At 45.0% G+C, this 24,691-nt stretch overlaps 1 protein-coding gene across 3 annotated transcripts in view; it reads left to right on the forward strand.

Moving 5' to 3' along the window:
- The window catches only part of SEPTIN11 (septin 11), an 88,182-nt gene extending 64,065 nt beyond the window's left edge, over positions 1-24,117 (forward strand). The window contains exons 6-10 of one of the 3 annotated variants that reach the window (XM_026509911.4): positions 3,759-3,855; positions 5,081-5,249; positions 13,417-13,549; positions 14,978-15,165; positions 23,011-24,117. In XM_026509911.4, the coding sequence (XP_026365696.1) occupies positions 3,759-3,855; positions 5,081-5,249; positions 13,417-13,549; positions 14,978-15,165; positions 23,011-23,026 (603 nt within the window). In that variant the 3' untranslated portion in view covers positions 23,027-24,117. Of the gene's footprint in view, positions 1-3,758; positions 3,856-5,080; positions 5,250-13,416; positions 13,550-14,977; positions 15,166-18,657; positions 22,536-23,010 lie in introns of those variants that run through there. The other 2 variants (XM_026509913.4, XM_026509912.4) reach the window with 2 other exon arrangements.
- The last annotated feature ends 574 nt before the right edge of the window (positions 24,118-24,691 follow it).

A 24,691-nucleotide genomic window follows, 5' to 3' on the forward strand; every position in this document is an offset into this window, starting at 1 on the left:
ATTCCTTCACCTCACAGGGGGGATGGTCAGAAGAGAAATGACTAAAGCTTCAGCAGGTCTTAAGTGTACCTGCGATATGATGTCTTGTGGTGAGGCTCCATGCTGCCCTCTGATGCCTGAATCTTTCCCACTGCCTCTTTTGTATCTCACAGCCATGGCTCATCTCTGGGCCACAATTACTATACATTTTTTTTTTCCTTTTAGGAATGCATAACTTCTGTAAAAGTAGCGTTCTTTGCACATAGTAGATGCCCAATGATGGTTTTTGGAATTCTTAAAATTGTAGGTTAGCTTCAGTGAAATGTAATTAGAAGCTATTAAATAAGTTGCCTTTCCCTGTATACATGCTAAAAATGATTCAAAAGTATGCTAGTGGCAGCAGAAGTCAGTCTAGATTTTTAAATTGTGGTAGGTTGAGATATGTTCTACTTCCCTTAGATCTGGTCATGAAAAGTGTCTAATAAAGTCATTATTAAATCCATAAAGGCACTCTTTTTTTTATTAACAGCTTTATTGAGCTGTAATTGATAGAGTGTACAATTTACCCATTTAAAGCATACAATTCAGTGGTTTTTAATATATTCACGGAGTTGTACAACCATTGCCACCATCAATTTTAGAACCTTTTCATCACCCCAAAAAGAAATTGTGTACCTTTTAGCTGTCAACCCTCTAATCATCCCAGCCCTAGGCAACCACCTCTCTACTTTCTTATCTCTATAGATTTGCCTATGCGAGACATTTCATATGATGGGGACTCCTACCGAAACTCATCGGGATTATTAAATGACTTGGTCAAAGCCAGCTAATAGCAGCAGAGATCTCAACGCTGGTCCCACATCTGTGTCGCTTGCCATCATAATTTAGGAGAACAGGGTTATTCCACAAAACTTCTTGTTTCTTCAGTTCAGCATATGGACTTTTCTATATAGCATCGTTATCATTCAGGGAGGAATTTCTTCCTGACCTTATCCCCTATATGACTAGGACTTTGAAAGCCAATGTAACTCCTCCCCTTTCTGGAGATACTGTATGAATTTAAAATTTAGGAGCTCATTAAAGCAAAGCTAGTCCAGCTCCACTCTGCTCTAGTCTGGTCACACTCTGAGTTGTATAACCCACTCTGCTTGCCATGCTCCTGTGGTCAGGTTAGTAAAGGCTCTGGAACTTCTGGAAACTGGAGAGCAGATTCTTCCTGGGGAGATGGCTGAGGGGATGTGAAAGGAAGGTCCTCCTAGGGGAGAGTGACTGCTCTTATTCAAAGGACAGAACTGAAACCAGTGGGTGAAGGGGCAGTGAGGGATTTGGCCATCAGGCCACCTCAGCGTAGCAAGCACCCTGACGGAGTGCGTTCGCATCGCAGGTGGGTGGACAACAGATTCTGTACCAGTGCGCTTAGAAGAGCCGTGGTAGAAGGAATTCCTAAGCAGGATTGAAACGGGTAGCATGTGAGGTCTCCTTCCAGGTCTAGAGCTCTCTGGTCGTGGGGACTGAGAGTTTCCTAATAATCAAAGCGCCTGACATTTTTGACATCCATGGAGCATTTACTGTGCACCGGCCACTGCGCAAGGCATTATTGACATTTAGTCCCCCACCAATCCCGTCGGTAGGGACTGTTATCAGTAGGTAGGTACTGTTACCGCTACCGCAGGTGGGAGGAGACTCAGCCCCGGCCCTCACAAGGCCCAGCTGTCCGCAGGGCGGGTGGGAGTGAGCGCAGGCAGCTTGGCCCTCGCGCCGCACAGCAGCGGGCTCCTATTGCAGCACTGTCAAGAGCTCCGGATGGGGTAGCACTGGTTTTTTCTGCTGTAGAGCCGCCATTGGGGATGTCAGTGTAGGATTCGAGAAATAACATGGATAAATATCATCTGCTTTTCCCTTTATATACCTCCCCATCCTTTTAAATCATTTCGGATGGTCATGTAACTAAATTCGTGTTACATTTCTTGGAAAGAAAATAGCCACGAATCTTGGCTCTCTCTATCCGATTAATTGAGCTGATCATCCCAAATTAATCTTGTTCTTCAACAAGAAGTTTGTTTTTTTTTTTTTTAGACTCTCCATTGCAAACGGTTCCTGGTGATGAAATCCCACGTGATAGGTGGAAAACAGATTTCTTTGGCAGTTGCTTTTGTCCCTCAGTATGGGTGGAAAAAACGGTTTCCTTGGTCATGACACCAAAACGTTGGCCGGAAGAGTCCTGTTGCTCCTCAGCTTCAGGGAACACATTCCAGTTCCAGACTGAGAGTCTGAGGAAGAGAATGTGCTTTCTTCCTACAGAGTGTGAGATGAACCAGAAAATAGAACTATCTTGAGCATCAGATGAAATACCACTTGGGCAGCCTGGGCTGAGGGTTCTCCCCTCTGTGGGAGAGGATTTGGCTTTGAAACATTCTTGTCTTTCTCAGCTTATCTGCAGTAGAAGAGTGGTGGATCAGGGAGCTTGAGATCATCGTTCTCAGAACAGCCATTTCAAATCTTCCTGTTCTTACGTGCTAATAGAAGAAAGGTGGAGTTCTAGCCCCTTCCACTCCCCACTCCCAGAAAGTAGCCATAGCTACCAGGAAAACCAGCGTGGAATAGTCTGGTGTCTTGAACACCACCTGTGCTTGAGATAAGCCTGGGCTGCAAGGCTTGGACCAGTAATTTGGGCTAAAGTGTACTTCTGACTTAAATTTTGTACAGGAGTCAACTGTCTAAAGCAATGCTTTTCAATAAAAATATGAGTCACGCAAGTAATTTAACATTTTATAGTAGTCACATTTGAAAGTAAAAGGGGGGCACCTGGGTGGCTCAGTCGGTTAAGGATCATCGGACTCTTGGTTTTGGCTCAGGCCATGATCTCAGGGTTGTAAGATGAAGCCCCACTTCGGGCTCCATGCTCAGTGCAGAGTCTGCTTGGAATTCTGTCCTCCTTCCTTTCACTCCCCCTCTGCTCTTCTCTCTGGGCTTGCTGTCTCTCTCTCTCTCTCTCTCTCTCAAAATAAATAAATAAAATCTCTAAAAAAATTTGGTAGAAGTGGCACTATAAAAAAGAGTAAAAGGAAATGTGAAATTAATTTCGAAGCTTAACTGAATATATTCAAAATACTATCATTTCAACATGTAATCAATATAAAAATTAATGAGATACTTTCACAGTAAGTCTTTGAAATCCAATGTATATTTTATAATTACAGCATACCCCAATTTGGATGAATCCTCAAGTTGCTCCTAACATACTTGAAAGTTTTCAATATGAAATAAGTACCAAAAAGATAATTTTCCTCTAATGTTCACATCCACATTGAGCAGACTGGTTCTTTCTTTAGAAGATTTGAGTTTGAAGCAAGATAAAGTGCAGTCCTCAAACAGCAGAATTTTATTTAATGGAAAAACATTTTCTCTTCCAATTTAATTTAAATGTAAATTAATTAAACATAAATAAAATAAAAAATTCAGTGTCTTAATCCCACAAGCCCCATTTCAAGTGCTCGGTGGCCACATGTATTAGTGGCTACGGTCTTGTACAACATGTGTCTACAGCTTCCTGAGTGGGTGCAAAGACTCCTACCATTTCCCTTGAAGCGAGCTCCTATCACCTATTCTGTATTTGGGTATAGAAAGGGTGGGGTACACACAGCTCACCCCCACTGACCTGCAGAGCCCCATCCCTCTCCTACCCTCCCTCCCTGTTTTCTCCTGTCACTCAGTGAGGCCTGCAGAAGGGGGTGGAGCTGGAGAAGGTAACGCCTCTCTGTCCTTGTGTTGCTTCACAGGTCCATCTCCCGTTTGCGGTGGTCGGCAGCACCGAAGAGGTGAAGATCGGCAACAAGATGGCAAAGGCCAGGCAGTACCCCTGGGGCGTGGTGCAGGGTAGGTGCACAGTACGGGGAAGGGAGCGTTCACGTTCAACCCCTGCGCCAGCTGCCCCCGTCCCTTCCCTCCCGCTGTGTTCGGGAAGGTGCTCAGCCGTGGGCAGGAGGAAGGGAGCAGCAGGGCTGTACACGTGGCAGTTGTGAAGCGAGGAAGCAAAACACGGTGACCAGGGAGAAGTGAGCGCAGGGCCCTAGTGCCAATGAGGCGGCCCCTCAAGAATGTTGGCTTGTGTGGCAAATTCAGTATCCATTCCTGCTAGAAAAGAGTTCTTCCCTAGCAGTTTCAACCACTTAGGTACCAGTTTCAGCAGCAAAATATAAGAAAGCTGCGAAAGTTTCTTGTAAATAAGAGGATACTTGTTTCTCCATTATCTCTGGAAAACTTGTCTTCCGATTAAATGTTATCTCAGTAAGTATCAATAATTATGAGGCTATCTGACCTATGTTTGGCACTGTGGGACATGACCACAGTCTCTGACCTAAAGAAGCTTCCCATATGTTGCTTTGTTGGGCAAGGACTCTGTTACCTGCCCTTGTGTGTTTTGAAGGAAGATGCCCAATATTACAGGTTAAGTAGGATCGCTACAGAAAATCCCTTCATTGGTTTAAGATCTATCAGTCCTCCTTTTCTTTTGTTCTGAATAAAGGCAATAAATCTGTGAGAAGTGAGAAGAAATTACACCATTGGGATCTCTAGGAAAATTTTAATTTTTATGAATCTTAGCTATTTCTCTACAATAAAACTGTTTTCATAGTGTTGATAAAATTGAAAGCAGTGGTATGTGAAAACTGCCTCGTACACTTCCAGGGGCACGGAGTAGTAGAACTAGAGCTGGCTTCGCGGCCGGGTGCACACTCCGCCGCGTCTACTCAGGAGGTCAGCGTGCTTCTCAAAGCCTTGCTTCTGCATCTGCAAGGCAGGAGTCACAATGCCTACTTGGCAGGATTATTCCGAAGGGTAAAGACCGTATTTGTAAGGTTCCTCCCGCGGTGCCCTGCCCTGAGCAGGCCCTCTGCCGTCACTGTTGTCATCAGCGTTACGGTCTGCGATGTCAGCAATTTGTCCTCATTGGGAATGTGAGGCGAATCCAGTAAAGGGTCTGCAGATGGCTTTGAGACTTCAGAGATTTCAGGAACAATGGTGACCACCTCTGGAAAGTGTCACTTCAGATTTTCAGGGACATCATTACTGATAGCCACTCCCACCTTCCCATCTCTTGCAGTTGAGAATGAAAACCATTGTGATTTCGTGAAACTTCGGGAGATGCTGATCCGCGTGAACATGGAAGATTTGCGAGAGCAGACTCACACCCGCCATTATGAGTTGTATCGGCGCTGTAAGCTCGAGGAGATGGGCTTCAAGGACACTGACCCTGACAGCAAGCCTTTCAGGTAGGAGGCCACCTAGCAGCCAGCTGTTCCCCAGATAGTGGCTCGAGTGGTGTGTTGGTACATCATGGAAATGCTTAGCGCATTGGGGCGCATGGGTGGCTCAGTTAGTTACGCACCCAACTCTTGCTTTGGGCTCAGGTCATGATCTCAGGGTTGTGAGATCGAGCTCCACGTGGGGCCCTGTGCTCAGTGGGGAGTCTGCTTCAGGATTCTCTCTCACCCTCTGTCCTTCCCCCGGCATGGGCACATGCACACAGTCTCTCTCGCAAATAAATAAATCTTTGAAGAAAAGAAATACTTGTTGGATGAAGACGTCGGTGACAGAGGGACCTGGTGGGGACAGTTAGTAGCGTAGTCGCTAGGCATCGTGACCACTTTATTGGCATTGTCTCAACTAACCAATGCGGTTGATGTCATTATCCTCCTCATTTTACAGGTCAGGATGCAAAGGCACTGAAAGTGTGAACAACTTACCCAGGGTCCTATAGTAGGAAGTGAAGCCCTACTCTGAGCCGCTCTCCTCACAGAGGCACAGAGCCCGGCCCAGGCATTTACGGAGCTGTGACCGCTCATGCCAGCGCACTGCGCTCCTGGCTGCCAGCCGGGTCTCCTTTCCCAAGGCTCTTAAAGCTCTCGGGGGCTCAGGATAATGCTAGCTACTAATGAGGAGGAAAGGGAATAACTTGTAGAAAAGTTCTTGTGTATTTTCTCACATCATCAATGGATAGAGATGAAGAGGCACAACGTGAAGGGGAGACTATCAAAATTAATGTAGAATTAGTGGCCTAGCAAAGCCCAGTTGCTGTCAGAACCTGGTGGTGGGGGAGGGTCGGCAGGGGCTGAGTGCCTTGGCCATGGACTGGGGAGATGAGGTGGGGCTCCCAGGCCACATTTGCCACCTCTGGGCTCAGGAGAGGGTTGCTCTGTCCCTCCTGGGCCCACACGGCATCTTGAGGGAGATTTCAGGTGAGGTGATGTGAGGTGTGTCTGGGCACGCATTAGGGGTCACGGTTGTTTGAAAAAGACTGTTTCCTCTTCTGCTGTCTGTTTTTGGCATTTAAAGCCGTTCCTGCAAGCCCAAGGTAAGTGCCCAGCAGGAGGCGGTATTGCTGGGCCGGTCTGGTGGGGCTTCTGCAAGGCCTGGCAGAGCAGGGTCCAGCTGACTGCTCTGGCCTCCCTGACTTCCGGGACTTTGGGAAGGTGGCAGATGTCATCCAGGCCTTCTGACTTGTAGACAATATGCTTTATTCACACATCTTCCACTCCCCATTTCGTTCCCTTTCTTCTGGCCTAAGGTTTCCTTTTTTTGTTTTGTTTTGTTTTTACATCTCACTGTAACCTCACTATAATCTCACTACATTTATTTTTTTATTGAGATATAATTAACATACAGTATTATATTAGTTTCGGATGTACAACATAGTGATTCAGTGATTCTATACAGTACTCAGAGCTCCCCGTGATAGGTGTAGTCACCACACAACATTAGTACAGGACCATTGCCTGTATTCCCTGGGCTGTACTTTTCGTCTCCGTGACTGATTGATTTTATAACTGGTACAAACTTGATCTGTTTCTGTTTTCCTTTATTTATATCCATCTTCCTTGTTCTTTGTATTTAAGAGTCTGGTTTTTGTTTGTTACTTTGTTCGTTTTTGTTTTTTAAAGATTTATTCACCTGAGAGAGAGAGCTGGGGGAGGGGCAAGGGAGGGGAGAGAGAATCTCAAGCAGACTCTGTACTGAGCGCAGAGCCCGACTTGGAACCCGATCCCGCAAACTGGGATCACGACCCGAGCCAAAACCAAGAGTCGGATGCTTAACCAACTAAGCCACCCAGGCGCCCCTATTCATCTGTTTTGTTTTTTAGATTCCACTTGTAAGTGAGATCATATGGTATTTGTCTTTCTCTGCCTGACTTACTTCACTTAGCATAACATCCTGTAGGTCCATCCCTCTTGTCACAAACAGCAAGATCTCATTCTTTTTTTACAGCTGGATAATACTCCATTGTGGACATATGCCACATTCTCTTTGTCCATCCACTTCTTGATGGACGCTAGGTTGTTGTAACTAATGGCTGTTGTAACTAATGTTCAATAAACGTAAGGTGCATATATCTTTTCAAATTAATATTTTTATTTTCTTTGGGCAAATATCCAGTAGTAGAATTGTTAGATTATATGGTATTTCTATTTTTAATTTTTTGAGGAACCTCCACACTTTTCCAGAGTGGCTGCATCAGTTTGCATTCCCAGCAACAGTGTGGGAGGGTTCCCTTTTCTCCACATCCCCACCAACACCTGTTATTTCTTGTCTTTTCGATACTAGCCATTTGGAAAGGTGTGAGGTGATATCTCATTGTGGTTTTGATTTGCATTTCCGTGAGGATGAGTGATGTTGAGCATCTTGTCATGTGTCTGTTGGCCGTGTGTATGTCTTCTTTGGAAAAATGTTCAAATCCTCTGCCCATTTTTTAATTGGATTTTTGGGGTGTTGAGTTGTGGAAATTCTTTATATAATTTGGATATTAACCCCTTACTAGCTACTTCATTTGCAAATATCTTCTGCCACTCAATAGGTTGCCTTTAATTTTGTTAATGGTTTCCTTGGCTTTGCAAAAGCTTTTTATTTTGATGTAGTCCCAGTAGTTTATTTTTGCTTTGGCTTCCCATGCCTGAGGAGACATATCCAGAAAGAAAAACAAAGCTGAAGGTATCACAATCCCAGATTTCAAGATATACCGCAAAGCTGTAGTAATTGAAGCAGTGTGATACTGGCATGAAAACAGACACATGGATCCAGTGGAACAGGATAGAGAGCCCAGAAATAAACTCACACTTAACATGGTCAGTCACTTTACAACAAAGGAGGCAGGAATACGCGATGGGAAAAGAGAGTCTCTTCACCAAATGGCGCTGGGAAAACTGGACAGCCACATGCAAAAGAATGAAACTGGACCGCTTTCTTACACCATATACAAAAATAAACTCAAAATGGATTAGAGGCCTAAATATGAAACCTGAACCCATGAACTCCTAGAAGAGACCACAGGCAGTTTCTCTGACATTGGCCGCAGCAACATTTTGTAGATATGTCTCCTCAGGCAAGGGAAACAAAAGCAAAAATAAAGTATTAGGGGACTGAGGTTTCCTTTTTGATAATGAAAAGGGGGGTATATATTATAAATATACATCCAAAGCCTTTACTCTTTTCCCTGTATGAAAAAATAAGTAGAGAGACGTAGACCTTCTGAAATACTTGCTATCATGTGAGTTACTGGGGACACTGGGAATGGTCTGTCCTCTTAGAAATCCACTCATTTAAACTCAGGGTGTCTGTCAGGTGCAAGCAACATCACCTGGAGCATCTAACCTGGCTTCGAATCAACTGTCTTGGCAAATAGGAAGGTGAAATAAGCATGGTTTTCCATTTCTTGAGAACCACTACTTTAAAAAGGGCTCAGACTTCACTTCTGAGGCATTTCCAGCATCCCCAGCACTTCCTACGAGCCTGGGACCACCCTGAAGGCAGGGGGGTGGGGTGCAGTGAGGGGACCCTGCATGAAAGATGACACAATTAAAGAAAAGCAAAAGCTGCAGCTGATTTGAGTGGCTTCCCAGAATTTCATCTTCAAAGTCCTCATTGCTGGATGCTCTTAGATTTTTTTCCATGTGAATTTTGGGTGAGCCGGGAGGGGTATAAGTATATTTTCAAAGCAGAGGATTTCTGTGTGGGTGTACAATGAAGTCCATCCTTCCCTTTGAGCACCCTGTGTCTACTTTTGTCCTCCAAGCTCCTCTTGTGTTTATAAAGCAGACAGTGGCCTCCACAGCCAAGGCTAGTAAGGGGCAGCCATCCCCCAAATACATTGTACAGTGTGAAACAAAAAGCAGGAGCTGAGTGAGCACAGTAACAGGCTGTGTTAAGGCCTTGGAATACATCGGAGGCTGTGAAGCTGAGGCCATCCGTGGTGGTGTCCTTGAACCTGCCTCAATTCAGAATTGTCCTGTGGCAGAATCTTTGTGTCTGTCTGCGTACATACCTACCCAGATGTCAGCTTGCTTTCTCCTGTGCACATCTTTCCCACTGCTGCACTACAGCCTTCAACCCAACCAGAGCAGCATGCTTTCTCTGGACCCCGGTCTCCCCTCCCCAGACTCAGCCGCTTCGTGGCTGGTGTTTGGAGATGAGGGGAGGGGCTGTAGGACCCAAGTAGGGCCTGGACCGATCTTGTTCCTGCTGCTTTCTTCCTGAGACACCATTGCCCTTTTCCCAACGGTCCCTGTCCAAACTGCCCATTCCTTATCCTAGAATACCACCTTCTCCTGACTCTGTCAGGTCACAAAAAGGGCTTAGTAACCACCGTTCTCTCAAGAGAGCACAAAGTTTTCAGGTCCATGAGACCCATTTGTTTGGGGGGAACACGTAGACCTCAGTTCACCAGCTGTGCAGTGCAGTGGGTAGAACTGTCTGAGCCTCTTCATGGTCTGACCTAGACAGGTGATTAAACACTAGTGTCCACGTTTCTTCATCTATGAAATGGGAGGCAGACAGTAACACCCACCTTACTGGGGTATCGTGCGGATTGATGTATTCTCGTGTGTACATTGCTTCATAAATACTGGTGACGTGTTATTCTCTGGCATGCCCTTCACCAGGTAGTTCTTGGGGAGAGAATTATGCTGTGTAAATTACCAGAATAAAGTATGAACTGAAGTACCTCTGCTCACTTCTCCTTCCCCTTGACTTCCACAAGTGAAACCTACCTGTGCCCAGGGCTGTTAAGAAAACAAGAGGGGCGCCTGGCTGGCTCAGTCGGAGGAGCGTGCAACTCCTAATCTCAGGGTTGTGAGTTCAAGCCCCACATTGGGTGTCGAGATTACTTAAAAATAAAATCTGAATTAAAAATGTGACAAAATGAGAAGATAGAATCTGTGGTTTCAATCCAGCTTAAAACCTCATGAAAAAATTGCCTATTTCTCACTGAGAAAAGGGTGTTAATAACTACAATTAAAAATTAAGTTGAAGGGATCTAAAAATTGCCAAAGACGTCATCCTGTTAGGTATTTGTGAGTGGATGACATAGAACCAGTTCCTCTTCAACTGGTTTTTCCCGACCGGAAGCATTAATGAGGGTTTTTGGTGTCTCCCATTTACAACTCAACTGGCAGAGGCTTCTGGGGACTATGACCCCGTGAATGTGTGGTTGTTCGAAGGCATTTCTCAGTATCTCACTGTAGGTGTGACTCCTTGGAGTAGGGTCTTAGGATTTCCTAAATGTTGCTTATCATTTCCAGTGTCAGAGTTCAAAGCCTGGTTCATATCCTAGGACGCAGTGATAGCACGAGTAGCATTTGTCGAGCCCACTTTCCTGTTCTAGCCCAGATGTCAAGGCTGTGGCTGCGTCTCCTGGCCGAGGCCACCTGGCCAGTCGCAGTGTTGCTTGATAGCCTTTTTCTAGGACGTGGGCTTTCTGACTTTGGGTGAAAACCTTCGCTATAAAATGTGTGCTCTGCATCATGACCCAGTATACAAACTTTGAAGTACACATGCTCTTACTGTTTGCCGTGCACTCGGGCATTTTCTTTCCTATTCTGTTAAACTTTTTCATTTAACGTATTGGTTAAGACGCTCGCTTGGGTCATGACCCATAGTTTGAAAATCTATCTCCAGAAACTGGAGCATAAGCTAGGTTGTGGCTGGAACTAGATAAGGCAGAGTCATCATGGGGGTTCTCACATTCTAGGTAGCATTACCTAAAGTACATTGTCTCTGTGGGTTACTTTAAAAAGTTTCCATAATTAAACAAATTTGGGGAGCTCTAAGTTAATAAACAGGTTCTTGTACGTGAGGACTTTAGAGCATTTAAGACAAGCAGTGGTTGGCAGATGAGTTACGTCAAATCACCCGGAAGCATTTTAAAAATGCAGATTATTTTGTCTTCGCCTGACATCCTGAATCAGCCCCTTTAAGAGTGGGGTTAGGAAACTGTTTAGAAAAGTCCACTGAGGGGCACCTGGGTGGCTCAGTTGTTAAGCATCTGCCTTCGGCTCAGGGCGTGATCCCAGCATTCTGGGATCGAGCCCCACATCAGACTCCTCTGCTGGGAGCCTGCTTCTTCCTCTCCCACTCCCCCTGCCTGTGTTCCCTCTCTCCCTCACTGGCTGTCTCTCTCGCCATCAAATAAATAAATAAAATCTTAAAAAAAAAAGGAAAAGTCCACTGAAACGCGCCCAGGTGATCCTGACATGCTGCCGGGCTGGGAGCCACTGTGCATGGTGACTCTCTGACTCTCGAACAGGAGACCTCGAAGGGCAGTCTCCCTGTACTCTCTTGCCTTGGGAACCCCTCTTTTGAAGATCTCGTGAAACCAGTGATCTCAGGAACATAGGTTGGGTAGTGTTTCTGTAAAAGGTGTTCCACTCCTTGTTAGAAAGAAGTGGGTGGTTATATTCATTATCATAAAATAAAGAAGTTTCCCTCAACATTTTGTACCAGGGACAGGTCATCTTCTGCCTTTGGCAGTTCTGATCTAAGTGAAGGTGATGAAGAGGTCATTAGAAACAAGCAAAATCAAATTCATGAATTAGTTCTGACAGTACATCTCTGTATCTCTCTGGCTATATATCTTACATTTGAAGTCCAAATACTGCTATTAATTAATATTACTGTCAACATCGGCCAGAATTGTTTTTGTTTCAAAAGATAGTATGAAAGTCTGGAAACTCAAAGTACTTGATTGCTCATTAACAGGTAGTGTTGACACTCTCGAGGGCAGAGTGCACAGGAGCGCGGTGGGGGGAGGGGGTGCAGAGCCAGAGGGAGAGAATCTTAAGCAGCCTCCACGCCCAGCGCAGAACCTGACACGGGGCTCGATGACCTGAGCCAAAGTCAAGAGTCCAGACACCCAATTGATTGAGCCACCCAGGCGCCCCCGGAGAACTTATTTTTAATCAACCAATGAAAGTGTTGATCACAGAATTATAAGCAAGCCTAATTAATACACTTTCTAATTGTTTATCTACATGCATTTGTGGTCGCACCGCCTCATGTCCTTTTTCTCCTTCTAAAATGACAAGTGTGGACGCAGGGAGTGGCTCTGTGCGGTGGCTGGGTCATCCACGGTGGTGTCCAGTTTGGAGTCAGTGCTGTGGGTGAATTCAGTCCAGGGTGAAGGTGGATAATCCTGCAGGCCCGTGTTACCGTAACAAGTCTTCTTCTAGGGAAACTGCAGGGGGGAAATAGAAATAGCACCGTACCCAATATCTGCACGTTTCTCTCTTTGTGTAGGTGTGGGTGTGGGGGTGTATTTTCTTAAGTTGTGATACCAAAAGCAATTTTTCTGTCAGTGTATTTGTTCTGACTTAGAGATAAAGCCGAGTCTGGCATTTAATTTAAAATACTGGGCTCAAAGTTCCGTAAAGAGTCAGGAGAAGGATGGGGTTTAAGATAAAAATAAAACTCCTGCCTGCTGTATTTACAGTTGGTAATATAACTTGAAAAGCAGCCGTTTTCTATAATATCTTTAGGTATACTATTGTCTCTTTCGATGGTTCACTGAATCCGTTTTCTGAATTGGGGGCTGGAGGGAGGTAAGTGGGTATGTCGAATGCTTTCCTCCCTTTACCCCCACGTAACTCCCAGCATCCTATCCCAGAAGGCAAGTGCTGTTGCAGCCACATCCTAGACAGAGAACACTGAGGCTTAGGGACTGTGCCCTTCCCAAGATCAGTCAGTAAGTTGCTGCGGCCAGAATCCAGACCCTGGTCTGTGTGGCTGTGGTGCCCTTGCATTCTCTCCCTACGCTGTGCTGCCTTCATTTCCTCAAACTCTCTTACTTGGTGTCTGCCTTGTTTGCTGATCTGTAAGATACGGGCCAGCCCAATGCACGCTCTCCCTGTGTGAAGACAGGCGGGATCAAGGTGGCCAGTGAGACATGCCTGTAGTGCTATGTCGTGCTTGTTGACTCATCTCCAGTTCTCGATGTGCTTGTCTTTCTGATCACTGCATAACCAAAGAGGAGATGGTGGTGCCACTGTATGTGTCCTTTAATATAGTAAGTGGCAGCCTCGTCTATTTTTTTGGCAGCAATGAGTAGAAATTATATGAGCTGAAATTTCCTGTTCAACCTGACAACACTGTCCTTGGTTTGTGGCTTTTGAATAGTCTTCAGGAGACCTACGAAGCGAAAAGAAATGAATTTCTGGGAGAACTTCAGAAGAAAGAAGAAGAAATGAGGCAAATGTTTGTGATGAGAGTGAAGGAGAAAGAAGCTGAACTTAAGGAGGCAGAGAAAGAGGTAAGCCGTCTGTCTTCCTTCAGGGCAGAGACAGAGAAGCCAGCTGTGTCATTAATCCGCCATATTGATGGACCTTCGTGCTCTCCTACGTACTTTCTACGTACGGCTTATTACGTGAGCAGCATACCAACGTGGTGAGGAAAGCAGGTCAGGTATGCTTATCTCCATTTTACAGATGATAAACCTGAGAGGCCTAGAGGTTAATTGATTTCTGTAGTCACATACCTAGTAAGCAGCAGAGCGGAAACTAAAACTAGACCTTAGGTCTCCAGCTGTGGCCCTATGTTCTCTGTAGCTCCATATTTCCTCAATTTACAAGGCTTGCAACATAAGATTTGGGATTCTGGGACCCTTATTATTATTTTAGTCAGTCAGCCAACTCGGTGAGCTAAACAGTGGAGGGGCCCTTCGGCACCACGTGGTTCGTGAGGGTCTCCACGTGCCGTGTCTGTAGGCGTGCTTCTTCCTTTGTGGACATGTACTCGCTGCTCCGGGATCCTTGTGACTCCACGTCATTGCCCGTGACCAGGCCAAATTAACTGCTTTCTAGAAGTTCACATGGATTTCTGCAATAGCACTTATCCCATTTAGACAGAGGGAGGGAGAGAGAATGATCTATTTGTCTCTGATGGTAGATAATGAGTATCTCAAGTGCTTGACCTCTAGCTGTGTACATTGCCAAATTGTCTACATAATTTCCACATCGTTCCCTTTTAATTTGTCTTTATAAAGACTACTGAAATGTAGTGGTTATTTAAATAGCTAAGCACTCAATATAGTTTTGCTGCAGAGAAAGGAAAGTTGAGCCTTATTTGTTGTTGGCTCTAAGTACAAAGTGGATGCTGGATAGAAATCTAAAATTATCTAGTAAGAGTTCTTTTCTTAATTCTTTCTGTCCTTCCTCCCTCTCTCCCTGCTTTTGTTTCTGCCTCGTGATAATTTTCTAACTTCAATTTGTCAAGAAATTTGCCAGAAATCTCCCAACAGATTCTTATTATTTGAATAGCCTATACTCTCTGTAGTCACTGTGTATGTCTGTAGGTAATTGTATATTATACATTTTGAAAAAGGACCAGAAATAAAGAACTACTCTTACTACTCAGGTAAATTGCTAATTAGGAGCATGGATAATTTTTTTCTTCTTTATGCTTCTGACAATGAATATGTATTTTATTATCAGTAAGAATGAACAGGATTCCCTTTGGCGCCAAGGCGTCCAAGTCTCAAAGGCACGTAGTAGGGCTCCAAGGGATGCTCTTTGCCAGCTCGGCCTGGCTCCCCTGGCAGCGCCAGACGGTGCATCCCTCACAGGACTAACACAGGTGCAGCAACATCATGGAGCATGTTTTGTTTTTGAGCAGATCCACATGACCTTCCGCAGTAACTTTCCACTCCTTTCACCAAGCTTGCCTCCTCTTCTCCTCCCAGCTCCACGAGAAGTTTGACCTCCTGAAGCGGACACACCAAGAAGAGAAGAAGAAAGTGGAAGACAAGAAGAAGGAGCTGGAGGAGGAGGTGAACAATTTCCAGAAGAAGAAAGCAGCCGCTCAGCTGCTACAGTCCCAGGCACAGCAGTCTGGGGCCCAGCAAACCAAGAAAGACAAGGATAAGAAAAAGTAAGCGGGTGTCCCCCCATGCTTCGGGGCCCTCTAACAATTTATTCCTCTTGCATGTTTCTACTTTTCCCATTTACAGACTGGAAACTGGTCTGTTACCAGAAAGATAAAAGCAAGTCTTTTCTCTACAGTGCAGGGAAGATGATACAGGTTTTTAAAGTATTTGTAAAGGGTACACAAACATTAAGTTCTAAAACTTGACCACACGACCAAGCAATCAGGGCTGGAGGAACCTGCCGTCTCCAGTGGCGTCTTCTGCACCAACACTAGGACTCTGGAGAAGACAGTCTGTTTCTCTTCACTACTCTCTGGAGACAATCCTCATGACTCTTGATGAAGGGCATCCTAAAATGATGATTGTTAAAATTTTTCTCTTCTGTGTTGCGAGGCTTGATAAGCCAGTCACGGAAAGTCTTGTTTCCAAAATGGAAGATTGGGACAAACTGCTAGAGTCCCCTAGTTTTCCCCTAAATTCAACAAGATGGTGAATCGTTTCATTGTGGAAATGGGATCAAAGGACCCTTCCCATTAAGACACCCCCACCCATCCTCAAAGCACACAAAAGAATATTCTAAGATACGGCCTTGATTTAATGTGCCAAAGGGTCAGATTCTGCTCTTAACTTGGTCACTTCCTATAATAACTGCAGAAGCGGCCGCCGGGCCAGCCTTGAACTTCTCTCATGATTTCAAGTTCTGCATCAGATCACCTTAATGACTAGAGAATGCAGGTCTAGGACAATCGCTGCTGGGTTAACGGGAAGCACAGTGGTCAGTACGATAGCTTCTAGGAACAGCCTTGTGGCGGCGGGAGGGCAGACCCGCAGGCGCTCCCCTCCCGCGTCTGGTCAGCGCACAGGGCTCTCGGGGCAGCCAGACGGCAGCTCAGAGCGCGCTGCGGGACTCTTACTCTTTACCCTTAGGTGCCAGGGTTCTAGGGGAAAAGCTGACAATTCAGTAAACGGTAAAGCTGTTGACAGTCGAATAGGCAAAGAACTCAGTCTTGCAAAGGAGAGAGATAGGAGTGGATCTGCACGGCCGCTGAGACCCGGCGCGGGGCGTGAGCACAGCGGCGGGTTCTCTGGTTCTCCGTGAGCGCGCGCTCGCCCCTCCCCGGTCTCCTTACGTTGCCTGTGGCAGGAATCACAAGGACTACTGCAGTGACGCACGAGAGTTTCACATTATACAGACTTTGACTTTCCAAGCTCTGAGGCAGCAGGAAACTTGTCAAGAGAGCAACGAAGTAAGCCCATTTTCGGAGCAACGGCAAGTGGTTGGTGTAGGTGTGGTGTGATTTTAATGGGGCTGGTACAGACCCGAGGGATCAAGGACTCCCAGGGCTGAAACTTCGGTTATGCCAGATTAAGTCTGAGCGTAACCATTGCCTGGATTATAATCCAGTTCAAGTCTGAGCGTAACAGTTGCCTGGATTATAATCCAGTTCCAGAAAGCGCTCTGTGCTGTGCATGTGGGGACAGCAGCAGTCACTCACGGGGACATTCCCCTGCGGAGATTCGGAGGTTAGTCACTCTTCAGTGAAGACGAAAGGGCAGTCATTTGGCATCACACCCTCATTGATCCTAACTAACCCAAGATAAAATGTGTGTGTGTGTGTGTGTGTGCGTGCGTGTGTGGGTCCACATCCATAGGTATGGATGAAACAGAAAAAGCTGCTGACTCACAGCTTGGGAAACCCAAAGTCAAGTTTTTCTTACCCTGAAGCACTAATGTGCATCAAGGTACATGTTTCAGAACTAAGGATGTTTATAAGAGACCAGCAACGTTCCAGGGGTGTTTCCCGTGCACTGAATGTGCCTTTAAGCAACAAGTCCCGCGAGCTCACCCGCACGGTGCCTCCGTTCCACAGAGTCTGTGTAGTGACAGACGTCCCCGTGTGGGGAGGCTTCTCCTTGCCCTTCCGGTCATTTTAGGTTATTTTCGTGCCAACCTTGGGCCGTAGTGGTGTAGAGTGCTTCTCACATTTACAAGCAGTATGTGTGAATTCTGTTGTAGCCTTATTTATACCTTCTCGTGGTACCGATAGAATTAGAGTTCATCTGGTACCCGGTAAAGACCAGCTTTTGTACCCGACAGTGGCACGGATCTTTTTGGTAGGTTCTTAACCTTTTCTACAGTGCTCCCATTTGAACACTGAAAGCAACCGCCAGTCAGAGGCCTGGAGTGTCACAGTTAAGCCCCCCATCCCCTTAGAGTTTCGGTTAGAGAGGACCACAGAAAGACAGTCACCAGAGCCGCACTTGGAAAACGAATGGGAGACTGACGCGTGCGTCCTCCCGTGGCCGGAGGGGGTGCCAAGTCACCGTATGTGCCGCCTCGGAGCTGCCTTTGTTTGACAGAGAAGATTCTTCTAAAAAGAGATGCTTATTTATTCACTTGCTATGCTTCCACCTCGAAAATTAACAGTGTTTCTGATAGTTTTAAGTTCTGTTTTTCTATGCTAATGACGCGCTCCCTTTTCAACATAGGTAAGGCTTTATGCTTCTTGACCATAGTGGCATGAGAGCCCATAACATTTCCTAAGGTGACAGGCAGAGTAGAGCCGACCCGGCACTGCTGTTAGCCGGACCCTACCTCTTGCCCTCCCTGGTTGGAAGGGCGCGGGCCTTGTTCGCAGCCGCACCACAGTGCTGGCACTGCCCGGGGTAAGTTGCTCGGTGGACAGTGTTCTCCTTTCTGAAAACTCTGCACTGTTGCCAGGAGGCATGGGTGGTGATGTTTCATCCATCCCCAAAGAAGGTTTTAAAATCCATCATTTTAAAACTGTACCCAGCATCCGATAAGTACGGTTTATACAGTCATCTGCTCATCTTTTAAAAAGAAAGCTTTTATTTTTGATCCTCGCTAAGGAATGAGGTTGCATGTTTCGGACTCGCCCGAAGTGAGGCCTGTGGATCTTGGGTTGGGTGTCGCCTTGTACCTGAACGAGGGGGACGCTCCCGGCGCTGCTGCGGCCGGAACCACGGAACGACTGTCCTGCTTCCCCTTCCCAAGTAGATTAATAGCATGTCCTCCACCCACTGTACTCCAGTCCCAAGTTACTTGTTCAAAGACACTGTTGTAGGTTTATTCTCTGACTCCAGCCACTCAGAAATGGAAAGATGTGCTCCTCTTCAGCACCGACGTGGTGACCAAATTATCTGATAACATAATGTTGTATGGTTATTTGAGAAAATGAAAATCAAATAGTAAATCCTTCCACTATCACATGTAGTGGTTTCAAGAAGTCACTCATGAAGTCTAAATTACATGCAAATGGAAACTAACCATGTGTTCTTTAATTCAATATTAAAATTTTGCTTTTGCTTGTCATGTAGAATAGCTTACTCAGATTCGTGGTTTTAATTTCTGTCAATTCCATAATCATTGCATGAGCATTCACCATCACCGAATGCTGGTGCTGGCGCTCCTAATTTTCCTTTCTTTTTTATTTATTATTATTTCTAACTTTTTTGTTTTGTTTTTTAACTTGCAGTGCAAGCTTCACATAAAGCCTGGCAAGCCAAGGATGGTCCCGCATTCACCTGCTTTTGCAGTAATATTGTATCTCTGCCATCTGTGTCCTTTTGTTTTATTTTATTTTATTTTTTTACCCTTCCCCAGACACCAATAACTATTAACTCATTTTGCTGAATGTTGTTGGGTAGTGGAAAATGATAGAACGAGAGAGTAACACCAAAAGCTATGTGCAGCTGGACTTTGTTTCTGGAAAGTAAATGATTTGCCTTTTATGCCTGTTCAGAGGGGCAGCAGGAAGCATGCCTGTTGCTTGTATGTTGCTTTGGACCGAGGGACGGAGAGCCACTGGCTCCATGTACGTCTGTCAGGAGAACTTCTCACCGCCTCAGCAGCCGAACTATCACCCCGAATACCCATGACAACAGTTTGCTTTTCTTGATTTCTCATCTCCATGGTGGCAGAAGCCCTGACCTCACTCTGCCTCTTCTCCATACCAGCCCCAAAGCAAGGTAGCTTCCTACATAGGCAGAATGGTGGGTCAGCTTTTTAGGACTTTCACAGGTGCATGGGTTTTTCATTATTATAATAGCATTATTTGGCCTGTACCATGGGTCTCTTCAGACCATCCCCTCTCATGGCTTTAAAAATGTGTCTAAATCCCCCTCTCCCCAATCCTGGCCAAGTTGGACCGTAATGAGAAAGCTGATTATGTTCCCTTTTATCAGCACAACCTTGACCCTGTCCTAGTCAGCGATCTGCTGGGTCAGGTCATGTGACATGGCCTCGTAGCAACATCCTGTGCTAATGACGACGGGCTTTCCACAGCCTCCCTACTGCTTACAGTAAGCGCTCTCTCATACTCTCTGTGGGCAATGGCTGATTCTAGCACAGCAGTACTTCTAACCGTACTTTTCAATAATCGGGAGGAGAAAATTCCAAATAGAAAATTTCTTATCAACTGCATATCATCTGCAGACCAATTCCGAGGGGACCGCGTCAGTTTCAGGTAGGAATGGGGAGGAACGTGACACAAACCCACGAGTGGGGAAGGTAGAAATTCAGCTGCGCATCCAGCTGGCCTGCATAGTCTCCTTCTCACATTGGGCAGTAAAGGCAAGAGGAAATAGAGCAGCTGGTCCTTCAAATCCAGTTGTCCTGAAGGACGCTCCTCACCGTTTTCCTCACCACGACTAGTGCCACCTGCTCTTTGGGTCCGAGCCCGTCGCCCTGTCCACAAGGATTAGGGCCAACCCATAGGTCATGACACAGACTCCGTACCACATTTGTGTGGGAGGGGGCATATTTAATCTCTTTTCTGTACTATTCCTTTGTGAGGCTTATCCTTTCATCTTCTTGATTTTTCTCCCCTCTACTAACAAGAGCCTCCCGGCTTCTAACTCTGTAGTCTCCCGTTTCTTACTTGAAAGAATAATATTTCTCCTGAACTGCACCTGTTGCTTCCTCCTGGCCTTCACTACTCATACATGAGGTGAATGGGACAGAATACATTGTATCTCCCGGACAACACACACACACACACACACACACACACACACACACACACACACCTTTTCTTGTTGTTGTTGTTTTAAATAAGTCTCTAGTTGATTCCAGTGAAGTTTTTTTTCCCCTTCTCTTCATCCTCAACCATACTTTTAGGGGAAAAAAGTTATGGTCTTCCATGAACTGATGGAGACCTAATTAGGCGAAGTAAAGATTCAGTTTCACTGAAGGCCAAACCAGGCTGGGCTAGGAACTGCAAGCTAAAAGCAGCAGTGGTGGTACAAAGACAGCCTTAGGACCTGGACCAACGTTTTTGTTTTGTTTTTTAGTGATTCTGGCCCAGAGCCAGCTGTGGAGCGTGCATACTAGATGGCATGCCGGTTCGAACCGTGGCTGCGTTTGCTCATACGCTGTGCACCAGACAGAAGCTTGAATACTTGTGTTGTATGCTTGTTCCAACCGCTGCTTGTGTGAGCATTTTTGTGCCTTGTAACAGAAAATATACTTCTAAGTTCCAAAAATGGTCACCTTAAAATGATCATTTTTAATGCATCACTAAAGCCTTTTCGAAAGTGAGCCTAGCTGTGAAAGGCATGCAGCTGACTTTTTGATTCCAAGATTGTTGATTGAGTTTTTTTTTCTCCCCATGAAAATTTTCACAACAAAATAAACCATATGGAGAGTCAGGGAATAAAAAGTCAAGAGAAAGTCCTAGAAGCTCTCTCTCTTTTTTTAATATGTTGCTTCTGAACTCCTTTTCGGCCCCCGCTCCTTGGCCCTGTTTGGTTTGTTGTTGCTGCCCTTCTCTTCTTTCTGTATCTGTGCCTTTTTTCACAGTAGTCCTTGGCTCTGCACGGAATAAATGATACCCTCAAATCTAATTGGATGTGCTTTCGCCTTTGCATGTAAGTACAGAAGTAAGAAAACTTTGAGATCTTTCTGACTTTTTAAAATTAGAGAAACAAATGGGATAGATGGATTTTTTCCCCCCTTTTTTGGAGGAAGGTAGGGAGGTAATGGTTTGAGTAGCCTTTGTTTATTAAGAAAAAAAGAAAACACTAAATATATTTAAAATAGCCACATTTGTACCTTTCCCACAATCAATATAAATTCAGCTTTTCCTTGATACCAATATGGAAGTCAGAAATGTTTGTTCCCAGGCGTGTTCTACACAGCCTTGTGGGCGTGTTACAGATGGTCCTTGGTTCTGACCATGGAGTAAAGCTAGAATAAGAAACTACCACCTTCCTTTGGAGAAAACCAAGAGGGAAGTATTTTTTATGTTACGTTGCCTTTATGACTGCTTAATTTTTTGATGATCTTGGTTTAATGGTCTTTCCCTCCTGCTAACTGCTGGCAGTGAACATACCTTTTTTTTTTTTTTTTTTTTGCCAGACTGCTCTAGCTGGCCTCTCCCCATATCTTCTCTTCAACCATAGTGACCATTGCTTCTGGATTTTAGGTCCCTATAACGGTTGTATGTGCAGTAGAATGATGGAACAGCATTTATGAGAATTTATTGGCACTTAGAGACTATGTTTTCCCAGCTTAGGCTCCTTATTAATTGATCAAAATTTTGTCCAGAAAGGGCATCTCAACCAGGGGAACATTGAATGTCACACTGGGCACAGGTTACTTGTTCTCTTCCTTCTCTGCTCTGTAATCTCACCAGCAATAACACCTATTCTTCATATCTTGTGCACCTCAAACTATGGACTGGGTTTCTTCACTTTCTTGACATATCCATAAGTGTTTCACATACAGACTGTTGAATCTGGGTTTCAGCTGTTACCAACCCATGTCATACTGTGTCTGTGTGGTCCTTCCAAACCGTCCTTTCAGATCCCCTGCTTTGCCATTTTCAAGTGTCTGAAATCGTCAAGTCTCAGCTTCCAGAAGTCTTGGTTCCACTGACAGGATACATATGTGATGACTCTTTAGTGGAAATTATGACCTACAAAGTCTAGATTGTACGTAGGTATGAAGGGAATTTTTTAAATAAATGAAAAGCTGTGAACAGCATTAGAACTTTGTCTATTTCTTAATTTTAAAATATGCTGATATGCCTTAAACTGTAGTTGTAGATCATTGTCATTTTGCTGTTTGAAAATAACCAATGTGTTTCTAAAAGTGTTGTGTAATCTACTTTTGGTGTTAATGCAGAATTGTCATGTATGTAAGCTGCATGTTAGACACTTGTCTTTTTTAAAAACTAAAGTAATTGTATTGATATGAAGTATATCATTTTTTCAAGTAAGCAAGTAATCACTTAGCAACCACGCTCAGTAATTTGGTGTCTGTGAAGGTAGGAGAGTGGTGGACAGGTAATCTATGCATATATCACTAGTGCCAAGACACAAAGTGGGGGAAAATATATTTTTACCCAAACGATGTGTGCCCTTTTGTGAGTTCTTTTTAGTCAGTGTTTGGTATGCATATGTACACATGATGCTTGTATTGGATAAAAGAAATAGGAATGAAAGAGTCTCATGCTTTCCTGCCTTGTCTGATGGATTGCCAGCGCTCCCATCCGGCAGCAGCACCTTCTCCGAGATACTCGCTGTGTGGTGTCCTGTACTTCACATGTGGTCTCTGCCTCCCTTTCTTCCCCGTTCCATCCCCTTCTGCCCAGACTGTTGTCCCTGGTGCCCCGCTGCCCCTGGGCCCAGCAGAGGTAGCCTCTTCTTGCCCGGCCTCTGGGGTCAGCGCTGCTGGGGCTGCTCAGCCCCGGCTGTGCTCACGGAGGTCAGCCCTCGAACTGACACACTGCTGTTCTTTCCCAGTTGTTGTAGAAAAGCTCCTTTTTTTTTTTTTAAGCTTTAAGAATCAAATTTGAATCTGAATCTTTCTTTTTTCTCTTCTGTAGCTTCTTCTTTATGTAACCATCCTGTTGACAAGCCCTACTCTCTCCTAATGGACATAGAGCATTAGAAGAGCAGGAGCTGTCTGTACACACGTGTTGGGGAAGAGTTACCTCATTTCCACCATCGCCTCCTATTCTTTTAAAGTCCGGGTCAAATATTGCGTTGCTGTTTGTATTTGTCAATGTCTGTTTACAAACCACTGCCCATAGTGGTTACTAAAGTGACTTTTCACTACCAAAAACAGTAATACTTAATAATGCTTAAAAGGAAATTGAGTGAAAGACAGAACTTGGGCCAAGACCCAAGGTAGCCATGTGTTGGGATCCTCTTGCTTAGCTGTCATGTTCCTGAAGCTGCTGGTCCGCGAACTCACAGACTGAAGACAGCACGTACCATGCCCTGAGGTGGTCAGCACCTGCAGGGCCACAAACTCGATCTCATGGTAACTCCAGACCTCCCTGTCCCATGAGCGACATTCTGAACAGCCCCGCCAGGACCCTCAGCCATCAATCAGGTCATAAGATCTGGGCAACATTCTCCTTCCTTTTGTTAGTTTTATGGGTTGTTTTGGAGTTGGGGGTTGTTTTTGTTTTTTTAACTTTTGATACTGCATGAACAGAGATGGCTGCAGTTTTTTATTTGGAGTGTTCTATTGATGCAATGTTCTTATTTTTCAGCTGACCATCTGCCTCTTGAGAGAAAGAAGTGGGCATCCTTCCTTTACATTCAGGAACCACTGTTTTATTTCACTCTTTTTCTGTGACCTGCATCCCTTATATAAGTTGTTTTGGGTTTGGGATTCTGTTTTGGAAAAAAAAATTTTTTTTCCAGTTAGCTGGTTCTGTTTTATGTATTGGTTATTCAAACTTAGTTTGATATCAAAATTATGCCAGTTTTAAGTTCAAGGGGATATTTAAGTGAAATTTAAGTCACAGAATTGTTTAAGAATCTCTCATCTCAGATACAACCAAAAAAACCCCCCAAAAATCCCTCTGCTGTCACTGGGGTTTTGACCTACAAGTCTTAATCATGTTTAAAATGTGTCAGTGTTGGGTAGAGGACCTTTCTGCCTCAAGACTCAATTTATACTTAAAGGTACCTTAAAATAACTTTCTGGCCCATCCCTGCCTTTTTATTTATTTATTGGGAAGCTGTGCTTTACCTTGATCCGGACCATGGGGACGAACCCCAGGGAAGTATAGAGCCTGTCCGACAGGAGCATCATTACAGTGGTTCTGGTCCATGCTGTCCTCTCAGTCACCCAGGTGGCCTTCTCGACCATGTCTGTGAAAAAAATCTGCTGGAATTTACTTAAAATACACCCAACACACACACACACACACGCTCTCTCTCTCTCTCTCTCTCTCTCGCAGTTGAGGCTGTGGTTTCTAATGCCGACCTGTCTGTGAGGTGCTGGATAGACACAAGGCTGTTACTTTATTAGCAGTCCCCTCTCAGGGGCAGTGTTCATAACCAAGGGACGACTTTCAAATCAATTCTATTTTAGAGCATGAACATGCATTTTAAGTTACCTTATAATTTCATTACTTGTCGATAGTCTTTGCTTATTGCCATCATTTTTCAGCCCCATATTAGGAAGGCCGTAAAAATACTATTGGTGGCATGGGTTGTGTTTGGTGAAGACCCTCTGGAGTGTTCCCCTCTATTTGAGAATGGTGACAT

Source organism: Ursus arctos, unplaced genomic scaffold, assembly GCF_023065955.2.
Source record: "Ursus arctos isolate Adak ecotype North America unplaced genomic scaffold, UrsArc2.0 scaffold_9, whole genome shotgun sequence".
NCBI lineage: Eukaryota > Metazoa > Chordata > Mammalia > Carnivora > Ursidae > Ursus > Ursus arctos.